The 21,340-nt window shown below is 47.6% G+C and overlaps 1 protein-coding gene across 27 annotated transcripts; it reads right to left on the bottom strand.

The window, feature by feature from the left end:
* Window positions 1-11,710: 11,710 nt before the first annotated feature.
* On the bottom strand, window positions 11,711-16,244 carry LOC123043746 (uncharacterized). Of its 27 annotated transcripts, XR_006419517.1 has the most exons (9): window positions 15,843-16,227; window positions 15,691-15,749; window positions 15,380-15,568; window positions 13,890-14,105; window positions 13,232-13,303; window positions 13,002-13,162; window positions 12,802-12,847; window positions 12,632-12,702; window positions 11,711-12,346 (listed from the first exon to the last, which is right to left on the bottom strand). XR_006419517.1 is itself a non-coding variant. In XM_044466293.1 (7 exons), the coding sequence occupies exons 4-7, from the start codon at window positions 15,143-15,145 to the stop codon at window positions 12,149-12,151; spliced, it is 564 nt and encodes a 187-aa protein (XP_044322228.1). In that variant the 5' UTR covers window positions 15,146-15,285; window positions 15,380-15,568; window positions 15,691-15,749; window positions 15,956-16,243; the 3' UTR covers window positions 11,711-12,148. The 27 variants fall into 27 exon arrangements, 10 of the variants coding, with proteins under 10 accessions (XP_044322228.1, XP_044322226.1, XP_044322227.1 ...); XR_006419516.1 differs by having other exon boundaries at window positions 12,802-13,162; window positions 13,870-14,105; window positions 15,843-16,230; XR_006419512.1 differs by having other exon boundaries at window positions 13,232-14,105; window positions 15,843-16,229.
* Window positions 16,245-21,340: the final 5,096 nt, after the last annotated feature.

Here is a 21,340-nt window from a genome sequence, read left to right as displayed (position 1 = left end):
AAAGTGAAGCTTGCTAGTCTAATGACCATCATGACGTAACGTGTTGATTATATATATGACCAACATCATTTATAATCATATGTCGCACTTCACTCAAATGGCAAGTTTATAAGTATCACGTGGCTCGTGGTTATATTTTTTACTATTGTCATTTATAATCATTTGTCACAATTCATTAGGTTCCTTTCCATCTTCAGCCCAACGGTGTTGTGGTTTAGAACTTAAATGATTATTATCAAGATATTGGATACGTTTTCCATTTTTCAAATAAAGTGATCATCAGGGAACTGGAGCGTATGAACATGAATCTTAAGGATAACTCTAGTAGATCTTTGTTCATACGCATCAAGTAAGTTGAGAAGAAATGCATATTGCAATACTCAATGTTGAGACTTAACAATTTCCGTGTGATTCGTAATGTGTGTGATCTTAGAGGCTTGTGTGATAATGAGCTCTAATGATGTATGGAACTCAATAGAGTTTCCTCAGTGAGTTGTTTTGACGCTTGTGTTATTATTATAAAAAACTCTTGTGTTGACTAAGTTAAGAATGTATGTATGACTTTTTCATCAAATAGGTGAAGTTAACACAAGGTATGTTGCCCAAAGAAATTCGATTATGAAATAAGAAGGGCGTCGGGACACTCATACCATAAAACCAGGGGGAGTAAGTATACTACCTTGAGAAGATGGAATATTTTTGGCGGGCCAAGAATTTTCTATCTTCTATTATGACATAAAGAATCTTGGTCATGCCCTATACTTTGTTTGTATCGAGTTTCACCAAGATGTAGGTCCAAAAGGGATATACATTTTATTATGACGACATACATCAATAGAGCACGAAAGAAAATATTATGTGGTAGTACTCTTATCGCATCTGCTACTAAAGTCAAGGGCAATAAAGATGGACATTTTAGTGTCCAAGGAACCATTAAGAACTGATAAGATAATGTTGGTTCCTTATGCTTCAGCTGTCAGAAGCAATATGTGTATTCAAGTATGAATATGCCCTTGTTTGTGATCGGGATAATTGGCAAATATACAAGTAAGTCCAGAAATGGACCACTGGAAAAGCCACCAAATGTCCTGCAGATATGCAAGACAATAAAGTTTACATGCTCACTAATAAGAAGTCTAATAACTTCGATATCCTGGGATATTCAGACATTGTTTCTGCGAGATGTGTGGATCTTAAAGTTTCCACGATAAGTTACATCCTCACTCTCGCACATGGAGCTATATCGTGGAAAAGCTCTATAATGACACTGATGGCATTGGAAATAATGCACTTATGTGGCATGGTAAGAGGCTACTGGGCAGGTTGTATGTCAAGAAGTTTGATTCCCGAAATTATGATGGTAGACAACATTTTGTAACCACCTATTGCAATATGAACTCGTAGTTTTCTATGCGAGTAACAACAAGTTAAATGGTTTTGCCAAAACCACTAACAATAAGTTTTTATGTTGTGAAAGATAGAATCCAGGACCAAATATATGATGTTTGCTAAATCTCCCATGTACATGCCCTGGTCGGGGGCATCAAACCAACGACTTGGTCTCGGTCCCGCCTCCTGGCACCTAATACAAAAGGAAAAAGGACCCCTCCCGTGAAACTAACGATCTCACGTGGGTAGGCCACGTCCTCTCTAAAACAACCGATCCTAAAGAGGTAGTAAAGGAGACGAAGACCGACTACCACCACCGGCCACCATTAGGGCAGCGCCGGCAGCACGTCTACTCTGACTAGCTGTTGCATCTCCAACGGATGCCACGATGGTAAAGCCAGCGGCGCTACTGGATTGTTGTTGTTCTTCCCCGGCCATCTCAACGGTGCTGGAGGATCCAAGCACTACTAGGAAAAGGCCTACGCCATTAGTACCACGCCACTAGTATATTTTAGTAATGGCGCACCACAGGTATGCCATTAGTATCCCACAAGTGCGCCATTAGTATCTTGTATACTAATGGCGCACCACATGGAAGTGCGCCATTAGTAACAATTTTTTTAATTTTTTTCGTTTTTTCTTAATCTCAGGTCACTCTTTCACATATGAGATATCCAACACATATATATACAACAAGCATCCATATAACAATCATATCCAACACACAAGTTTCATCATATATACATACATAGCCAACACATAGTTCCATCGTTACATATTACAAAAGTTTCACATTGTTCATCCAACACCGTTATCCATCAATTCACAAAAGTTTCACATTGATACAAAATAAAAACACAAATGGAAAAGAAGCACTCCATCCATGCAAGCTTCCGTGAATTAAATCAAATATGCAAAATGATAAACAAGAAGTTAGAAGAAGAAGAAGAAGAAGAAGAAGAAGAGAAGAAGAAGAAGAAGACTAGAAGAATACTAGAAGAAGAAGAGCACTAGAAGAATACTAGAAGAAGAATAAGAAGAAGACTATAAGCTTATTGTGTAAACTTGATCATTTTATGATAACATAAGTTATTTTGGAGCTAACCTATAGGAAACTAAGCATATAAGCTCTCTAAGTTAGCATATTAGAGCCAACTTAGGTAAAATGAAGCTAACCTATGTCATTTTGGAAAAGAAGAAGAATAAGAAGAATAAGAAGAAGACTATAAGCTTATTATGTAAACTTGATCATTTTGTGCTAACATAAGTAATTTTGGAGCTAACCTATAGGAAACTAAGCATATTAGAGATAACATAGGTAACTAAGTATATATATATTATATATATCATTTTGGAGATCTGACATACCTGACATAGTTCAGTTCTCATTGTTCTTCTCCTTCTCCACCAGCGCTAGGTCATCCTCAGCCCGATGCCCATCGTCATCCTGCAGCTCCTCATCCCCACTCTGCTCCTCTTCTCCCCCACTCCAGTCCGGATCATCCTTCCTGTTGTCTTTGTTGCTGCCAGAATCGCTGCTGCTTTCGCTAAAGCCAGAATCGTTGTTGCTTTTGCTACAGCCATAATCGCTGCTGCTTTGGCTGTAGCCAGTGTCGCTGTTGCTGCTCCCATTGCCTGTCCAAATGCAACAATGACCGTTAACAATCGATGTGAGACAAAGCCAAATGTAGAGGAATAAGAAGACGCAGAACGCACTGGCATCTTTGTCGTCAGCGTAGCGCATGCGACACATAGTCGTGTTGAAAACCTTCACGATGAGCATTGTGGCGTCATCGTCGTACCTGAAGAGAAGAAAGTACCCGGTTCACAGGTCGTAGGCACTGTAGAACTTCACCCAGCCACGGCACAGGTACATGTGGCCCTCCTCGATCACCAACTCCACGTCCCACAGCCTGCGAACCCCGCTGCCGGCCTGTCGGAGCTTCACATTATCTGGCTGATCTTCACCCAGCATGTTCATAAAGTGTCAGGCAACCTCTTCAATTTGGGTCAAGGAGTGATGTAGCAAACAATAGAGTTATCATAATGAGATGGGTGAAGGGGAGATCTCTCGTTTTATATACCTGCCTCGTGGCTGATACTAAAGTCCCAAGTATGATACTAAAGAACTCGAAAGCATCCAACTCGTACTCTGGTGAGGCAGAGCGACGGTGGCTGCTTCCCCCCATCTCTGATAAGCAGCAGAAGAGACCAATTAGTACCCTTACAACATTATCATACAACATTATAGCAGCATAAATTTTGAGCAGAAGATAATCAACTACATCAATGCACTTCCGAAGTTCCCGCTTCCCACCCATGATGTTGTTAAGCGAGGACTAGTGCCAAATGCATTTTCGGTACAAAAATACATCACAGGCCACTATGTTATTTAATATCATTCTTCTCGAAGACTAATGATTGTTACATCCTACTAAAATGATGTTTTGTCCTCAGAGATGTCTCGTTGCTTATGAGGAAGCAACAAATAAACACTTGAAAAAAGCTCTCGTCCTCGAAGATGCAATATCTGATTTACCCAAGGTTGGCCCTGACAATTTCCTCCCCATGTTCAATTAATTTTGGAGTGCTGCTTGAGCCTTTTTTTTATGTCTGTATGAATTATATTGCTTTCTACAGGTTCAGAACCATCAGCCTAATGATGCCATGGAGTATGGCAGTGACCCCAAAACAGAGTTCCAACGCTATATCCGGCTCAGCAGTAAAGGTGTGACCTATTGAATGTGCAAGCTTAATGTCAGCAACTAGTTTCTTTATAATGATTTTTTTTTCTCTGTTATGCCTTCTGTCTTTGCATATGCAGACTTATGTTTTTTTTATTTCAATCGTGTGGGTGGGTTTAATGATGTCAAAACCTTGCCGTAGTTTGCACTGTTTTAATGTTTATATGATTTCTTGGTTATATTACCGTTCTGAGTTATGTTGTTCTGTTATTTTATTTGAAGACATGAAGGGTTACTTATTTGAAGATGCTACTTCTAAGAAAGCTCAACTTTTCGATCATCAGCCTCTACAATTAAACAATTATGCATTCTTCATTTTCCTTTCCATCTTCTTCTTCTCCACCTCTCTTCTTTTCTTGTTCTCCTTTTTCTTTCTTCTCCTTCCTCCTCCTCCTCTTCTCCTTCTTCCTTTCTTGTTCTATTTTTCAACTTTCTTCCTATTCTTCTTCCTTTTTTTCCTTTTTCCTCTTCTTCTACTTCTTCTTTTTTTCAACTTTCTTCGTCTTCTAATTATCTAAACCTAAATCTAGCACTAACCTAAACCAACCACTAACCTAAACTTATCAATAACCTAATTAAACCTAAACAGCAAAGAAAAACAGTAGAAAAAAACAAAAAAGTGCTCACCTTGGCTCCGGGGGCAGGGGGTGGTGGTGGACGGCCGCGGTTAGGGCAGCGGCGACGGGCCTGGCTCCGGGGGGGCGCGAGGCGGACGCAGGGGGCCCGCGGCGAGCCTGGCTCCGGGGGCGGCGCGGGCGCAGGGGAGGCGGCGAGCCTGGCTCCGGGGGCGGCGCGGGCGCAGGGGCCGACGGGCAGGTGGTGGGGCGGCGGGGCACCAGGGGGGGCACCGTTCGGGCGACGGGGGGCCGGGGCGGGGCGCCGTTCGGGCGACGGGGCGCTGGGGCGGTGGCGGGTGGTGGGGCGACGGGGCGAGGGGCGGTGGGGCCAGGGGGCGGTGGCGGGTGGCGGCGGCGGCGGGTGGTTGGGACGGTGGGGCGACGGGGCGAGGGGAGGTGGGGCAAGGGGCGGCGAGGGGAGGGGGGCGACGGGGCGAGGGGAGGTGGGGCTCGGCATTACTAACAATTTTTTTTCAAAACTACTAATGGCGCACGGTGGGTGTGGTGCGTCATTACTATGTCAACTATTAATGGGGCACTATACCACGGTGCGCCATTAGTAACATTTTTTTTTCAAAACTACTAATGACGCACCACACACCAGGTGCGCCATTAGTAATATATTACTAATGGCGCACCGACGCATGGTGCGCCATTAGTATATAGTAATGACGCACCACATGTTTGATGCGCCATTAGTGGCCATATCATCTATAGCCCTTTTTCTAGTAGTGAAGGTGCACGCATGGGCTACACGCCATCGAGCAGGCACGGGACTTCGCCCAGTTCCTGTAAGTTCTCAGGCTTCCGCTCATGTAGGTGTTCTAATCACGAGATTAATATCAAGTGATGTTAATCCTAAAATATTTATAATAACACAGCTGTCAGCGAACACCAGTGGCTTCCTCTGGCCCGGACCACTCGTCGGTGTTCGCCTCCAAAGCAAAGTAAGCAACTTATTACCACTGCCCTCTCAAATCGCAATACCACCGGATCTTATAGGTCACAGCTAACCAATGAAGTCACGGTTCCTGCTGCAGTGCCGGAGGCGCGCAAGGAGCCCGGCAGCGGCAACGGCTGCACCGGCGAGGAGCAGGAGCACGTGATCGTCACCAGAGTGCTCACCGCCCTGAAGCACCCCGGCGACGGCTATGCGGCGTCGCCCTTCGCGAAGCAGCACTGCGTCGCCGGTTCTTCTTCTTCCTCTGCTCCGAACCCGTCGTTCTACAGACACCAATGACTGCCTCTGAGCTCCTATGCCGCACAGCCGAGGACGCGTCACGTGCAGGTGCAGCCGCAGCAGGCAGACTCTCTAGGGCAGTCGGCCTCCATGACCGCCGGGGGCCGCGCCGCCCGTACCTGGGGTTCGTGCGCCGGTCGTGTTGACCGGCTGCCCTAGAGAGTCTTTTCCCCGAGACTTGTTCCGGGGTTTTCTCTCCCGTCGGTCATCTTGATCGTGTGGTTTATTTTTGGTTTTTCGATCTATTCTTGATCGGTTTGCGTCACCCACCGCCGCCGTCTACCCCGAGCACCTCTACTCTGATCCCGGCGCGACCAGCCGGCCTCTCCTCCGACCTGGCGGCCATGCGCGTCGAGGCGGCCCGTCAGGGCCAGCCGCCGTCCGCGCGTCGGTCCGCCCGTCGTCCTGCGTCGGCCGTCACCGCCCTGCTCCGACCGGGACACCTGCATCGCCACAACCCGACGGCCTCGCGCCATGCGACGGCCAATCATAGTCGTCGCTCGCGCGCCGGCCCGACCATCGATCCACATCACCCGCCTCCACCGCGTCTGCACGGAGGCCCGACGGTCTACCTCGCCGACCTCGTCCTCGGCTCCGTCGGGACGACTGCGTCAGGCTCGTCGGCTGCCTCAACTTGGGCGTCGTTGCTCCGTTGGTCGCTCGGGCCTCGCTGCCCGGGCGCCGGCGTTGCTTTGGCAGCCCGGGTGCCGGTGCTGACAAGCTCGTCTGCACAACGTCTCACACCGTCCGTCGTCGCCGGCTTTATCTCGGACTCCGCCGCCACCACGCCTCCACCGAGCGGCGTCCGCGACCTCACGCGCGATCGGCTTGATCACCCGCTCGCCGCTGCGATCCGCCTCATCTACGCCGCGCGACCGACCTGACCCATCGGTTACACGCGCCTCCACGGGTCCCATGAAGATCATCCCCGAGTTCAGCGCGCCTCTCCACCGATCGAGCATCGGGCTGCCGCTGCGTCGCCCCTCGGGCCACAGCGCCGACGCCCCGTGGTTCTCCTAGCGGCTGCATCGACTTGTGCGTCGTCGCTGCGTCGCCCCTTTGGGCCGTAGTGTCGCGATACGCGGTCCCCGCTGCTGCCCCAAGGTCGTCCCCGCGGCTGCACCGACTCGCGAACCGCCGTTGCGTCGCCCCTTTGGGCCGCAGCATCGCGGCCCGCGGTCCCCGCCGCCGCCCCGAGGTCTTCCCGCCGTCGCCTGAACCGCCTGCCGCCGCTGCGTCGCCCCTTTGGGCCGTAGCGCCGCGGCCCGCGATCCGCTCCGTCGTCACCGTGCGTCGACCTCCCGTGGTATGCGCCGCACCGTCTTCCTTAGCACGGGAACGTCACCGTCCACGCCGGTCTTCGTCACGCTGTCAGGGTTCTTCGCCTACTTCGAGCACCGCTGCCGCAATCCTAACCTAGCCGCCGTCAGGCCGCCGCGGCCGCTCTTCTTTGGCCGCCGCCGCAGCTACCTCCGTAGCAGCCGCAGCCGCCCGTCCAACCCCTTCGTCTTCGTCCAGCACCAGCCCGTCGTCAGCGTCGTCGTCATCTACCCCGACCACTTCGTCTACTCCGACCACCGTTGGTGACATTGGTCCCGCGCCGATGGCCGCCGCAATCGTCGTCGAGTTCTTCTCTGCTGGCCCCTCCAACTTCTTCGACATGGCGTACAGCTCGTACTGGTCCCTCGTCTACGCAAGCCCGATGCTGGCAACACCGATGCGTGCCTTCATCCACGATGTGTCCCCGGGCCTGGCAAGCCTGGTCGGCGCTTCGTCAACCTCGTCTTCGTCCGTCTATGCCTGCCCGGTGATGGCAACACCGGTGCGTGCCTTCGTCCATGATGTGTCCCCGGGCTTGGCAAACCCGCCGCGACGCGTCATCAACAACATTTTCTTCCCGGCGCACCTCTACTTCGACACCACTGCGACCATGCTAACTCGGCGCCCTCTTGCGCCTGCGGCTCCACCGCGACTTCCTCGACACCAGCCACCTCGACTCGACATTGACCACGGCAATCTTCGCACGGCTACCTCGACCACGGCTTCACCACCCACGCTCTCGGCTACATCGACACACGGCACAAAGGGCTATCGCCTGCTTGAGAAACCTCGTTGGTTTCCACTCCAGCCACGACCCCGCGATGCGTCGACCGTTACGACTGGGGGGGGTGTCCGTCGGCTTGCCTTCGAATTCTTCTCCAGTCTCACCGCCTGTGTCGCTACCGTTGTGACTGCGGGGGGGATGTTGAGTAACATGATTGTATTAGGAAACATAGGTTAGACTAGGAAATATTCTGGCTTGCCTTGTACTCCAAGTAAATCATGTACTCTTATATATATGCCCACGAGGCTTAAGCAATACAATGAATTATTCCACCAATCCCTCTCTCCCTTCTAACACTGTATATCACTAAGGGGGGGGGGGGTTGAAGTGTTGAGAATCGATTGAGGCTGTCGATTTCGATTTGGAAAGTGTTTGCAACCGGTGCGCCAGCTGAACGCTGCGCCGGACTCGCGCAAGCTGGGGATCGATCCAAATCCTGCGGTGCCCACTAACCCCTCGCTATGCACGCGCTTGTCAGCCCACGTCTTTTTTTCCTGAGAATCAATCAGGCCATCTTTTTTTTTCTGAGAATCAATCAAGCCACATCTAGGACCCACCCATGCACCGCATTGCTCACTTTCTTTCCTTGATAACCACCGATTCATTGTAGATTTTCCTTCCTCCTTCATCTCCTCTCTCTCTCTCCTCTTCATCTGCTACCTTGCACCGCATCTCTAGCAGTGACCGTCTGACCACCTCCCTGACCGACAACGAGAATTTGCTGGAACCGGCTGATTGATTTTTGCTAGAAGAACCATGGCCGCGCTCTTGCATAGATGAACCACGCAGGCAAAATAAATGATGCAACCGACCAACAAAATTTTTTGCTGGAACCGTCTGAGTTTTTTGCTGCGACCGTCGGTGTTTTTGCTACGACCAACATCGATGATTGCAACAACCATTGATGATGAACCAAGACCCATGACGGCGGCGGCCGCCTTTTGCTGCAAACGGTGTCGTTTTTTGCTACTACCATGTTGATGCTTGCTACAACTGTTCACAAGGGCACCAACTGCGGCGACGGCCATTTTTGCTCCAAGAGGTTTCGTGTTTTGCTACTACTAGATGACCCTTTGCGCCAATGGCGCAAAGGCCGAATGCAAGCCAAGTATTGTAAGAATGAGCATATTTTTTTTATTATGGCTGTTTCAAAAGCATATCACACAATAGTCTAAGCAATAAATAACCGATAGTTAAATGCACAGGATGATCTTAGAGGATTACATAAGATCCAAAAGGATGATAAACACAGAAGTCTTGGTAGGCATTTATACTAATATTAAGTTATATAACAAGGAGATCTTGCAACTTGCTTATATTGAGTACATGATGAGGTGCAGTCTCTTGGAAATGCATTTGAAGGCGAAAGCATATGCTTGCCCTTTGTTCATGCTAGGTGACTTGCTGCGCCCATGGCGCAAAAGGCGAGAGCGAGCAAGTATTTAAACCATGCATATGATATTGATTAAGAACCAACTTAATAAATACTTATTTTTCATTGAAATCATACCAACGGCCATGCCAGCACCCATAGTTCATGCCGGCGGCCATGCCTGCGGCCAACATACATGCAAGCCTAAAAAAACAAAATGTGGCTCATGCTATCACACTTGCCAACACAAAAAAAAGGTGGTTCAAGCACGCCATACATCTTGGTTCTGGGCATGCCTGACACACTTGTCGGCATATAAAAAAGATGATGCTCTCCGTCATAGATCAATCATCAAGCTTGAGCATCTCCCTCAGCATCTTCTCAAACCAAGGCCTCTTTCTCGGGGACACCGTGCTCAAGTGCACAGTAATGATCTTCACCTCCATCATGCAAGCGAGCGCCACTTCTTTTGTTTTGGTCTTGGCTTTGGCAGCCCCAATCTCTAGCTTCTTCGCTTGCATGTCTGTCTCCATCTCTAGCTTCGTCGCGTGCATCTCCGCCTCAATCTCGATCTTCTTCGCTCGCATCTCCGCCACTATCTCGAGCTTCTTCGCTCGCATCTCCGCCACTATCTCGAGCTTCTTCGCTCGCATCTCCATGTAGGCCTTCATTTACTCTTCTTTTGGCGGCCTTCTGTTGGGCAGCGGCGCCCGCCGCAGCTTCTAGCTTGTCGGCATGCACCTGCCTCCGGCCAGCCCTCTTGGTGGAACGACCCGTCGCACGTCCATTAGCACCTTCTTGGGCGGCACCCCCTTTTTGCGGACGACGCGGGGCATGTTGATGGTGGAGGCGAGGTCGACGACGTCGTCGGGGTTTGACGCGTCGCCCATGGCAAGTGGCCGGGAGAGCAAGCGGGCGGGAGGTTTTCTGGGGAAGGAAGGGAAATGGGGGTGGATGTACCATAGACTGGTGGTCCAAGGGGTTGGCAAGGTCCGCGCCGACGCAAATCCGGCCCGAATTTGGGTCTAAAATGGGCCGCGCACGGACATTACAAAGAGCGGACGCTCGTCCGTTTGCGTCGGCGCGTTGAGCCGCGAATTGTGCCAGTTTCGATCCAAACGAACACGGGTGGACAGTTTGGGTCGGCGTGTTGGAGTTGCTCTAACATTCCTAGGAGTGACATTGCAGGGCACAGAAGTAAACCAACAATTAATAAAGAGAAGTGAGTTCATATCATGTAGGTTTAGCAACGTATCAGCACACATCAGCATTTATTTTTCTGAGATACTCTATTTCACCAGGATGCTCTATTACTGAGTGATGCACATACTATTTATACTTGGCAGCTAGGCATGCTAATACGCCTTCACGGACAAAAGGGTAACATGTATGCACTGTTTGTCCGTTAATATATATCTTTGCACAGAAAAAATGCAAAAGAAATCTGAAGACTATCCATAGAATAACACTTCGGTGTCACTATCTAAAATATTTCATCAACATAAATCATCTATCCTCATTAGTATGCAGTATACCATCTGTCATAGCTGGAAAGGGACGATACGAATCCTAGCCAATCTGATCAGAACAAGAGTTTTCGGAGTAGCCACTGCTCTACTTGATTCCAGCTTTAACTACGGGTTGATTGATGTTTTTAACACTGGGATAGGGGCTTCAGTCTTTGAGCTTCAGCCAGTAGGATTTTCTGTCGAAACAACCAAAACATCGTCCTCTTGCCTGATCTTGGCTGCACCTTGAATATATCAGACTATGGAAGTAGAATCAGCAATCAATAAGGCCTTGTATGATCAGACTACGGTCTTAGTCGATGCCACACGTATGATTTGTTTCATCCCAAAGAAGAAACAACATATGATTTGGCATTCAGCTTCTAAAAATATATAATAGTTAATAAACCGAGGCCCTACCAATCAATAATTTTATCTCCAGAAGTCCTTTACTTTGAGGTGAGTTAAGAGAGAAAAATATTGTATGTTTCCATATGCAGTTTTGCAGTGAATTTCAGTTACAACCAAAGCTCCTTAATAAATAATTTCTTGGTTGTAACTAAATATACCAGGGCTGAAACCAACAAACCTTGTGTAGATGGAAGAGCTGTGGTCTTTCCGCCTAAATTAAGGCGGTGCCTTGATGTTAGCTGTCGACCATCAACTACTACACCACTTGACCGTGCCGGTTGTGTTGGGTGGAAGAGAATGTGTGAAGCTTAGGAGATAAAAATCCTTCATCAACCAGATACTACGTCTCCAAATCCCCAACCAATAAGGAATAATTTTACACTGAGGGTACCAACAATCTGAATAAAATGATTTCCAGTTCACTTGTGTGCTAATCTAATATATAATGTTGTTCAGTTGTTAAGTTCAGAAAATTAGGGATATATAGCGGAAACAGAGGAGGTTCAGATTAAGTTAACTCTGTTGGGTCATCAGTCCGGGGTATTAACTCCTGATCAGCACCTTCAGCAACAACGACCACAACATGCCCCTTCTTCTTTATCCGTTCATACAGGAACTCAAACAGGCTTCCCTTCCCTTCAACGTGGAAGTCAATCTCAAGATTCACAGCAGTCAACATCTCGGCTGCTCAGGGTGGCATGAAGAGTAACGTGTCATGTGCTCCTTCCCGTAAGTTTGACAAGACCAATGCCATTCACAGCGCTCACAGCCTCCACATGTGCCGGTTGATCGCATGCTGAGTAATCTCCACTGCAGTTTGGAACACAAACGACCTGTCTATGACGCCGATGTCCACAGTTTTGGGGATCCATGTAATGGGTATCCTCAAACCATGCCGTTTAATCTCTTTGAATATCGCCACTGCTCCTCTCATGGTTCCTTCCCCGCCAATCGCATAGACCTATGAGTTGTCATAAAAGGAATACTCAGATAGGATATTAAGATTAAGGCCTCAAGAACAGGACCAATTGGCATGTGAACCAGCACATTTAACATGGTACTTAATTATTTTTTTGGCAATAAAAACATGGAGCTGGGCCCATATACACCAGAAGCTCAGCTTGTTTTGTGAAAAAGGCAAAACCAGTTACTTATATGCCTAACGGACCACCAAATAAAACACAGCCTCCTCTACATGCCAATAGTTCCAAGAAAAAGCAAATTTAAATGCAGATAAGTATAGCACCTCGGATCTGTACAATTGCAAATACACAATTGACAATCCCAATTCTTCTTCTTCACTTCATCCTTGGATATCTATAAGTCATGTTGGAAAACTAATATATTAGCAAATTTAAATGTGAGTGGCGGAGAAAGTAACAGGAAAATAGAGAGCACATCCACAAGATTTCTTACAGTCCAGGAACGCAAAAAGCAGAGAAAAGCATGGCCCATCAAGGGTCTACAGCAAACAACAAGTAAACATCAGCGGCTTTGCCTATCTAGCTAAACAATTTTTTCTTTGTTCTTTTCTTTTTGCTCAATTTTGTAAAAGAACAATCAACTAAAAAAATAAGTCACCAACATATAGAGTACACTTAAAAAAAAGAACTCACCCATACTGAAATAGTTCCAAAACAACAGCAAAAAATTTGTGATGGCATGCTTTGGCTAATGCGAGGAAATTGAGTTTCAGTTTGATATGGATGTCTCATGGAGTGGCACTATTACTGGGGAGTTTTTGTTGTGATTCTTCAGCATGCTCTTGAAGGCGGTCCTAAGAAACCAATATGAATAACTTCTAGGTACATATCATGATAAGTAAATGAGATATAGACAGAACTACCTCAGGTGATGGTGCGTTTGGCATTGCCGTCGTCATCAGAAAGCAGCATTGGTGCATTATACAACCTGGTTCCTAACCAAGACAGAAAGTAACAGCAAACGTAAACCCATCCGACAACAGCAATGGAGAGACTTATGTATCCAGTAAGGCAATGGACAGGGCTGGTTCATAATACATACATGCACACGAGCTTAGATTTCAGTGTAAGCTACAAACAGGGAATAAATAATTGTGCAATGTTAAAATTAAATAGAGAGAAGGGAAAAGATTGATTAGTAACCTGGCCTAAAACTTAGATTCTGTGTGATGTTGCTTTGTTCATTAGTGAACTTTTGGGATGCTGGCCTGAATAAATTGGGATTACATAGGACCATAAGTATGCAGTTCTTGAGAGCTAAAATTGATCCATAATTCCATGTCTACGGATGCAACAATTCAGCTTAGACATCCAATCGTAGTTAGGTTCAGGTTCAGTCTATTTCATATAGCTAGCAAAAGCAAGTGGAAGGCCTCCACCCTAGGGAACTACTTGTTTGCATGTGCTCTGACTAAACTGAACAAGATCACTTGTATCTCTGAAATGTACTACACTCTTATTTTCTGCATAACAATTTTGTGAAATCCATACACAAACATACATGTATGCCAATAACCAAACCTGATCGACATAATCCGCTGATAGATGCAAATTGCATTGACACAAACTGGAGCCCACACAAGTGCCAAAAGTAGCACGTGTGTATGGCAAAGCTTCGAGAACATCCAGTATTCCCGCTGAGAGCATGAGCAGATCCATGTCCGAGCCTCCATCGTTGTAATCTGGTATCCCATTCTCATCCTTGCCTGACCTTTGTCCTCCCAAAATCAAATTGTCCTGAACCAAAACAGAAAGAATTCGATTCATTTACTTTTAGCAACATGTAACAGAAAGCCTACTAAATCTTCCTTTGGTGGAAACTACACTTTCATCTACCCAGAAAGGAACAATTTTGCACAATAAAGAACACAGACGTCAAGGACTAATATAAATTAAGTGAGATCTTCGTTCCAAAAATAAGTGAAATTAACATGTCATACATATCTGCTCCTTAGTATAAGTAACTACTCCTACTTAATGCCCAACAGTACAGTCTTAGAAAAATGAAGGGAAAAGAGATAAGTTTAGAACTGAAGTATGCTTGAAGCCCAACAGTATAGTATGTCTGAAGCCAACAATCCAATGACCCTGCATAAGAAATAATTATTGAATATTTTTCTGACCTGATGCAGGGTCATGGGATTGTTGGCGGTTGAAAGACGGCGCAAGGTAGTTGCTCGTTGTATAAAATACACATCAAGAAAAGTCAACCCACTCATACTTCTACAATGGCAGGGGCAAATCAAAAATGGATAGAAGAATTAGGACAATCCTAAAATCTGGAACGCAAATTGCTTCTTCAAACAACTGGGCTTACTAACTCAATTATACACAGCCACACTTGCTCAGAGATTAGATAAATCACAGGTGTAAGCAATATAAAGAGGCTCAGACATTAAATAAAACAGGAATGTAAGAAATATGAAGTGCAGGTTTCTGTACATCTCACACATCTCATTTGTAGTGCACAAGTCGTCAGATGGTTCAAAGGGGGATATAATACAAAAGCAAGACAGAAATATAAGGTGCAGGTTTCTGTACACCTCACACTTATGATTTGTAGTGCACAGGTCATTGGATGGTTCAAAGGAGGATGAAATACAAAAGCAAGACAGGTTTAGGTAACACATTCAAGTGTGATTATTAATGTATCATCACACACTACAAAATATAATTATTGACTCGATAGCCGGACCTACTCGGCATATCAAGAATAGCCTCAAATTCTGAAGAAATGAGGCATCATCAGGTCGGGGGGTAAGTATGCCAATGATCATATCCTCACAAAGTCACAATTGATCTGGACTTTCTCTTTTTCCAACTAAACTGATAACTTTGTGTTATCTATCAGATACGAGAGGTAATAATACAACACCAAAAGTATCTCTTCTGGAATTCCATTCTTAGTAGTAACAATCTGGGAGAGAGAAACCATCTCATTTATATTTCCTTGAAGTATGAAAATACTGCAGTAATGTGAAGGAAAAATTCACAGAACCTGGAGTGCTCACCTAGGACTTAAAAAACATCTATTGCTCTCAACCTGTCCGCAGCATTCTAAAACTTCCACTCCCTGCAGCAAAAACAAAAGGAAACCACCAAACTGAGTATTGCATCAACAACGAAACAACAATCTAGAAAGGTAATGGAATTGAGAGCATGCCCCTACGAAGCTCCCATTTGAACAACTAAACCAGCAGCTGCAAAATTGTACATCATTAGACCCTGCTTCTTGCAAGCAATTCATCAAGCACTCCATGAGCACAAAAAAATGAATCATTAGGAGAGAGATGGAAAAGAGTGGTGGAGAGGATAAGCATACCTGCAGCAGAGCCCGCTGTAACCATTGGTGTAGGAACCGAACCTCCTCGACATCAAACCCTAGAAATGAAATAGAATGAAATTAATCAAGAGAGGAAGGAATCAGAACAAGGACCTCGCATGGGGAGGCAAAAGGCGGCGTTGTGCTCTAACGGATGGGGCTGGTAGGGAGGCCGAGACGAGGTCCTCATCAGTGAGCTGGAAAAGTTGGAGACGAGCAGGATGGTTCCAGACGCGGATCGAGGTGGTTCCGAAGGCGAGAGTACCTCCACGAGCGCCTCCATGGTGCAGCACATGCCGGATCTCCACGAGCAGCTGCGGCGGGCACGGCGCGCCGGCACTCCGTGCTCTCCTGCAGGCTTGGCTCCTTCTCCAGCGCACCCCCTCTTCTCCACTTCACGTCCCTCCTCCTTCCTGGTTCTCCACTCGGCGGAGCGTCGGGAGTTGGCGAGGGCGGGGCCAAAGACGGGGAGAAGGAGAGAGGGCGGCGGCTTGCGGGAGAGGCGACGGATTGAGGAGGAGGAGAGGAGGCGGGGATCAGACCTGGCCAAACGGGCCGGCCCGGCCTGTGCTAATCGTGCCTGGCCCGGCCCGGCCCGCCATGGCACGTTTAATAGCCGGGTCGTGCCGTGCCGGCCCACGGGCGCTGCTCCTTGGCCCAGGCACGGCCCGATTAGTAAACGGGCCGGCCCGATAGCCCATTTAGCACGCTGGGCTGCACATTTTCAGCCTGCTGGGCTGGTTTTTAGGCCTATTGGGCTATATTTTAGGTATATATATAAAAATTCTGAAAAATATATAAAAAAAATAAATGGGCCGTGCCGTGCCGGCCCGCGTGCCCAGGCTCCAGGCCCAGGCACGGGCCAAGGTGTGCCGCGTGCCGGGCACGGCCCGTTTAGCCCGTGCCGTGCCTGGCCCATGGCGGGCCGTGCCGGCGTGCTCGCGGGCTGGCCTGTTTAGCCCGGCCCGTTTGGCCAGCTATGGCGGGGATTGGGGGAGGCCGGGGAAAGAGGAGGCAGCGAATTGGGGGCAAAGTGGAGCAAGCAGGACAAAAAGCGACGCCCACCCACGAGACCGACACATGGGGCCGGCGTGGCTGAAGCGCAAGGGTTGCTGCTGGGTGCTAGAAGAGTGGTAAAAAAAACGCCCTGCCAACCCACGATCGCTCCTGCCAACCCATGTTCCATCGTTGCTGCTTTTTTCCACCGGAACAGGCACACACATCGTGTGGCTGCGAGGCTGGCCCGCGGGCAAGGCTGGCCCATCCGTCATCAACTCTGGCCTTATTACGCAGCGTACGCAAAAACGAACGTCCAGATTTTCACCAGAGCGATGGAAGGTACACCGACAGTGGACAGCGATGTATATCGTGCGAGCAGGATCGGTTTGAAACCGCGATGGCGCTAGATCGGCGGATACTCTAGGAGGCTTTATATGTTAGATTGGTGTTGACATTTGCTACAATCGTTCACAAGGACACCAACAGCGGCGGCCACCTTTTGCTGCAAACGGTGTCGTTTTTTGCTACTATCATGTTGATGCTTGCTACAACTGTTCACGAGGGCACCAACTGCGGCGACGGCCATTTTTGCTCCAAGAGGTCTCGTGTTTTGCTACTATTGGTGTTGACATTTGCTACAACCGTTCACAAGGACACCAACGACGGCGGACGCCTTTTGCTGCAAACGGTGTCGTTTTTTGCTACTACCATGTTGATGCTTGCTATAACTGTTCACGAGGGCACCAACTACGGTGACGGCCATTTTTGCTCTAAGAGGTCTCGTGTTTTGCTGCTACCGGTGTTGACATTTGCTACAACCGTTCACAAGGACACCAACGACGGCGGTGGCAACGACGTCCTTTTTTGCTACTACCATTGTCGTTTTTTGGTACTCCCGATGTTGACGTGTTGCATCCGGCACGACATCGAGCTACAACCGACGAGCCATTTTACTGGGGTTGGCGTGAATTTTTGTTACGACCTGTGAGTGCGGTGCATTTTTGCTACAACCAGCGAGTTGTTTTTGCTGGGACCCGTGTGTATTTTTTATGACCTCGTGAACAGTTGTTTTTGCTACAACGACAGCGAGTTGCGACAGTGATGCATGGCGGTGAGGGCGAGCTGCGACGGTGGACGGGGCATTCAAGGGAGCTGGGGCATCGCGAGTCGACGAGCAAAGCATCGGCGCATGGTGCCGGCAGAGCATTTGCCGGATGACAGAGTGCTCGCGCGCGAGGCGACGACGACAAGTTTCCACGGCGATGCATGGCAGCCGCGACGAACTGCGACAGTGGAAGCTGGGCGTCACGAGTCAACGAGCAAAGCTATGACGCATGGCAATGACAACTCGTTCCATGCGGACGAAAGATGCGGGTTTAGTTTTGCATGACTCCGTGGACCAGATACAATCTTTACGGATAGACGCGAACACGGGTGGACACCAGCGCAGGGAAAAAGTCCATTTTAAACCCTGAATTTGTAGAGGTTCGGCGAAACTAACCCTGACATCAAAATCCTTGTCGATTGCACCCTGAACTATGCAATCCCGGTCTAAAAAGAACCCTGAGTTCGTTTGCCAAACCGGGATTGTTGATGTGACCGGGATTGGGCTGCGCTGCGAAGTGCACACGCGGAAAAGACTTGGCCAGCCCATGCCCATCTCACTCTCCACGCACGGAAAAGTTTGCGAAAATAAAAAAAGTAAGAAAAAAGTTTATGAATTTTGAAAAAATAATCACGGATTTAGAAAATGTTCAACGATTTTGAAAACAAGTAAACGGATTTTTAAAATTAAATCTCATGGATTTTCGAAAACATTGTGAAGTCCGCAGGTTATTTTATACGTAGGAAGCACCTCAAATGAAAAGAAAAAAAAATCTTTATACAGTACTGACCGAAAAAATAGGGATGAAATTACATGACCAGAAAATAACGTTCCCTTAATATATTTGTATGTCTATTTTCTCATACAAATCCACTGGTTTTGGTTTTTAACATATGATTAACATTCTTTTTTAGAATACATCTATTTATTTTTTTGGAATACTTTGTATACATTTTTTAAATGTCCCAAACATTTTTTTGAAATGTGTAAACATTTTCCAAATGCAACGTCCATTTTAAAATTACACACACACACAGTCACACACGCCGGCGTTCGTTGATGTGGAGCTGTACTTCAGTGCTTGGACGACGTCCCCGCCGTAGCTCATGCCGTTGACGCACTAGCGTCCGTGTGATGTGTACTAGTGCGTGCGTGCGTTATTCCATGTACTACTGGTTGTGATGTGTGTGATCTAGCGGAGCTAGCACTGGCTGGCTGCATGCGTGAGCTAGCTCCCCGGATGACTGCACGCGCGTCGTCGCTCCGGCTCGCTCCATCTAGGTGTGTGCCTGGCCCCCCGTGCGTCTAAATGAAAAAGTCCGTCGTTTTCAAAAAAGATTAACGAATTCAAGAAAAAACAGAAAATGAAAAATAAAAAAAAAGAAGGAAAGAAAAGAAAGAAGAAAATGAAGAAAAAGGGAGCCACCCCCCTGTACTATTTTTCTTTAACAAAATAAAATTTAAGTGGGCCGGTCCAACAAGGAGTGGGGTGTGCGCCCTTTAGAATTTTTTTAACGAAAAAATTAAAATAGACCAGCCCACCAAATGAATCCGAGTTGACATGACGCCAGGGTTCAAATTAGACCGGGGTTATATAATTCAGGATGCAATGGATCGGGATTTTGATCTGGGGGTTCATTCCGCCTGACCAATACAAGTTCAAGGTTTAAATTGGGCGCAGAGTAGCGGCCTTTCGATTCTGGTCTGCCGATTTTCACCAGGTCGCATCTGGGTCGTGCGGTTACGCTGGAAATCGATTGCGGCCAACTGATTTATTGGGGCCCGCTGGTCATGTAAGAGTGTTGTTAGCCACGAGAGGAAGCGGTGGTCTCCCGCTGGTGACACGCACGCACCTCTCAGCCGCCGCCACCCCGCCGCGTTCCGCCGCCACGCCACCCCACCGCGATTTTCTGCCGCCGCCATGCCCGAGCTCCTAAGCCACCGCTGCTCCTCGCACCCCACGGTTCCTCGGCCCACGCCGCGCCTGCCAGACCCCGAGCTCCTAAGCCACGGCTGCTCCTCGCACCCCATGGTTCCTTCCTGGGTCGCCACCGCGCCTGCCAGACCGCGTTCGAACCGCACCGCTGGGTCCCGAGCTCCGCCATACCTGACTCGGTATCCACCCGTCAGCAGCTCGAGCATCCGACCCAAGCTTTGCTATCTCGCCCCCTACTCCACCCCCTTCGCCCCCTTCCCTCCTCTTCACCGTCACCGGAGCCTCGAGGTGCTGATTTGCATCAACCAGTAGATCCTCCAGCCTTCGTCGTCCATCTCCATCTCTAGACGACGTGCTCCATCTCAGGTGTCCTCTCCCTACTGCTGAAGGTAATCGCACTTCCGCTTGTTGTACTGTACCTGCAGGTGCTTGAGAAAGGTGAGTTTTTCTGTCAAGATGACCGCTGAATATGTGGTAAGATCATCCAGCCATTCTCATTATCTTTGCTGCATTCCTTCGCGTCCGTCTGAACATTGAGCCGATACTCGGATTCATGGCATATATATTGAATGTTTCCCCTCCTCGGATAATATTACTGAACTTTTAGGCTAGCATAGGCCCCATTGAATACCATGTAAACTTGTCGAGAGCCAATAGCTCAAGTATAACCACCATATGGTCCTTTATTTGGAAATCTCTTTTCTGTATAACCAAATAGAAAGTACAGAGAAAAGAAAATTATGCAGAGAAGGAGTACATGATCATGAATAAACAAGCGAACTAACAAACTGTCCTGGATGAAATCCTTCTTGTGCTATTGGCCAACCACATTCTACCTCAGACTATGAGGGTGCTTGGATACAAGGGACTATTTTTAGTCTGACTAAAAATAATCTCTTTTAGAGGCTAAAGTTCCAAGCACCCCTGACTAAAGAGAGGCTAGGACTAGTCTTGAGGCTAAAATCTTTTAGTCATGGGAAACCTACTAAAATATGTATTAGCTCTCTCTCTCCTCATTTAATTCCTCTCCTTAGTTCTGGATTGGAGGGTTTGGAGGATAATAAATGCTCAATAACTAGATTTTAGTCTCTTTAGTACTTGGATCCAAGCATGGGTGAGACTAGCAAGTTTTAGTCCCACTACTTTTAGTCATGGGACTAAAACGTATCCAAGCATGCTCTATGTTGTTTAGTTGCTGGTTTTGTGACACTTATTAGTTTTTTTTTACTATGCCCACAATATACTAATGGTAACTTTCGATAACTTTCTACTTAAATCTGATTACCCGCCTAACAACAAAATTTATTGGGAGGTTGCCAACAACAGTTGGCTTCACTTGTCTCCATGTAGATCCATTGGTTCAGGTAAGAGAGGCATAAATATCGACCTGGTTACAAATTGGTTGCAAGCATGTAGCCAATATTTTTCGAGTTAGCGCATGAAGATCTGTGCGTTTGGTGTGAAAGAAATATTATCAAGCCAGGGTAACCTCACAAATAACTTACTAAGTGCAATTTGAGAGTTCCAGGTATTAATTAAGCTCCACCCGGCTCAATGTTGATGGTCGTCTGGTTGATAACTTCATGCTGTACTTATATGTAGTGGTGATC

This window comes from Triticum aestivum, chromosome 2B (genome assembly GCF_018294505.1).
Source record: "Triticum aestivum cultivar Chinese Spring chromosome 2B, IWGSC CS RefSeq v2.1, whole genome shotgun sequence".
Lineage (NCBI taxonomy): Eukaryota > Viridiplantae > Streptophyta > Magnoliopsida > Poales > Poaceae > Triticum > Triticum aestivum.
Note: the sequence above shows the minus strand (reverse complement) of the source record. Positions and strands in the feature narration are given on the sequence as shown.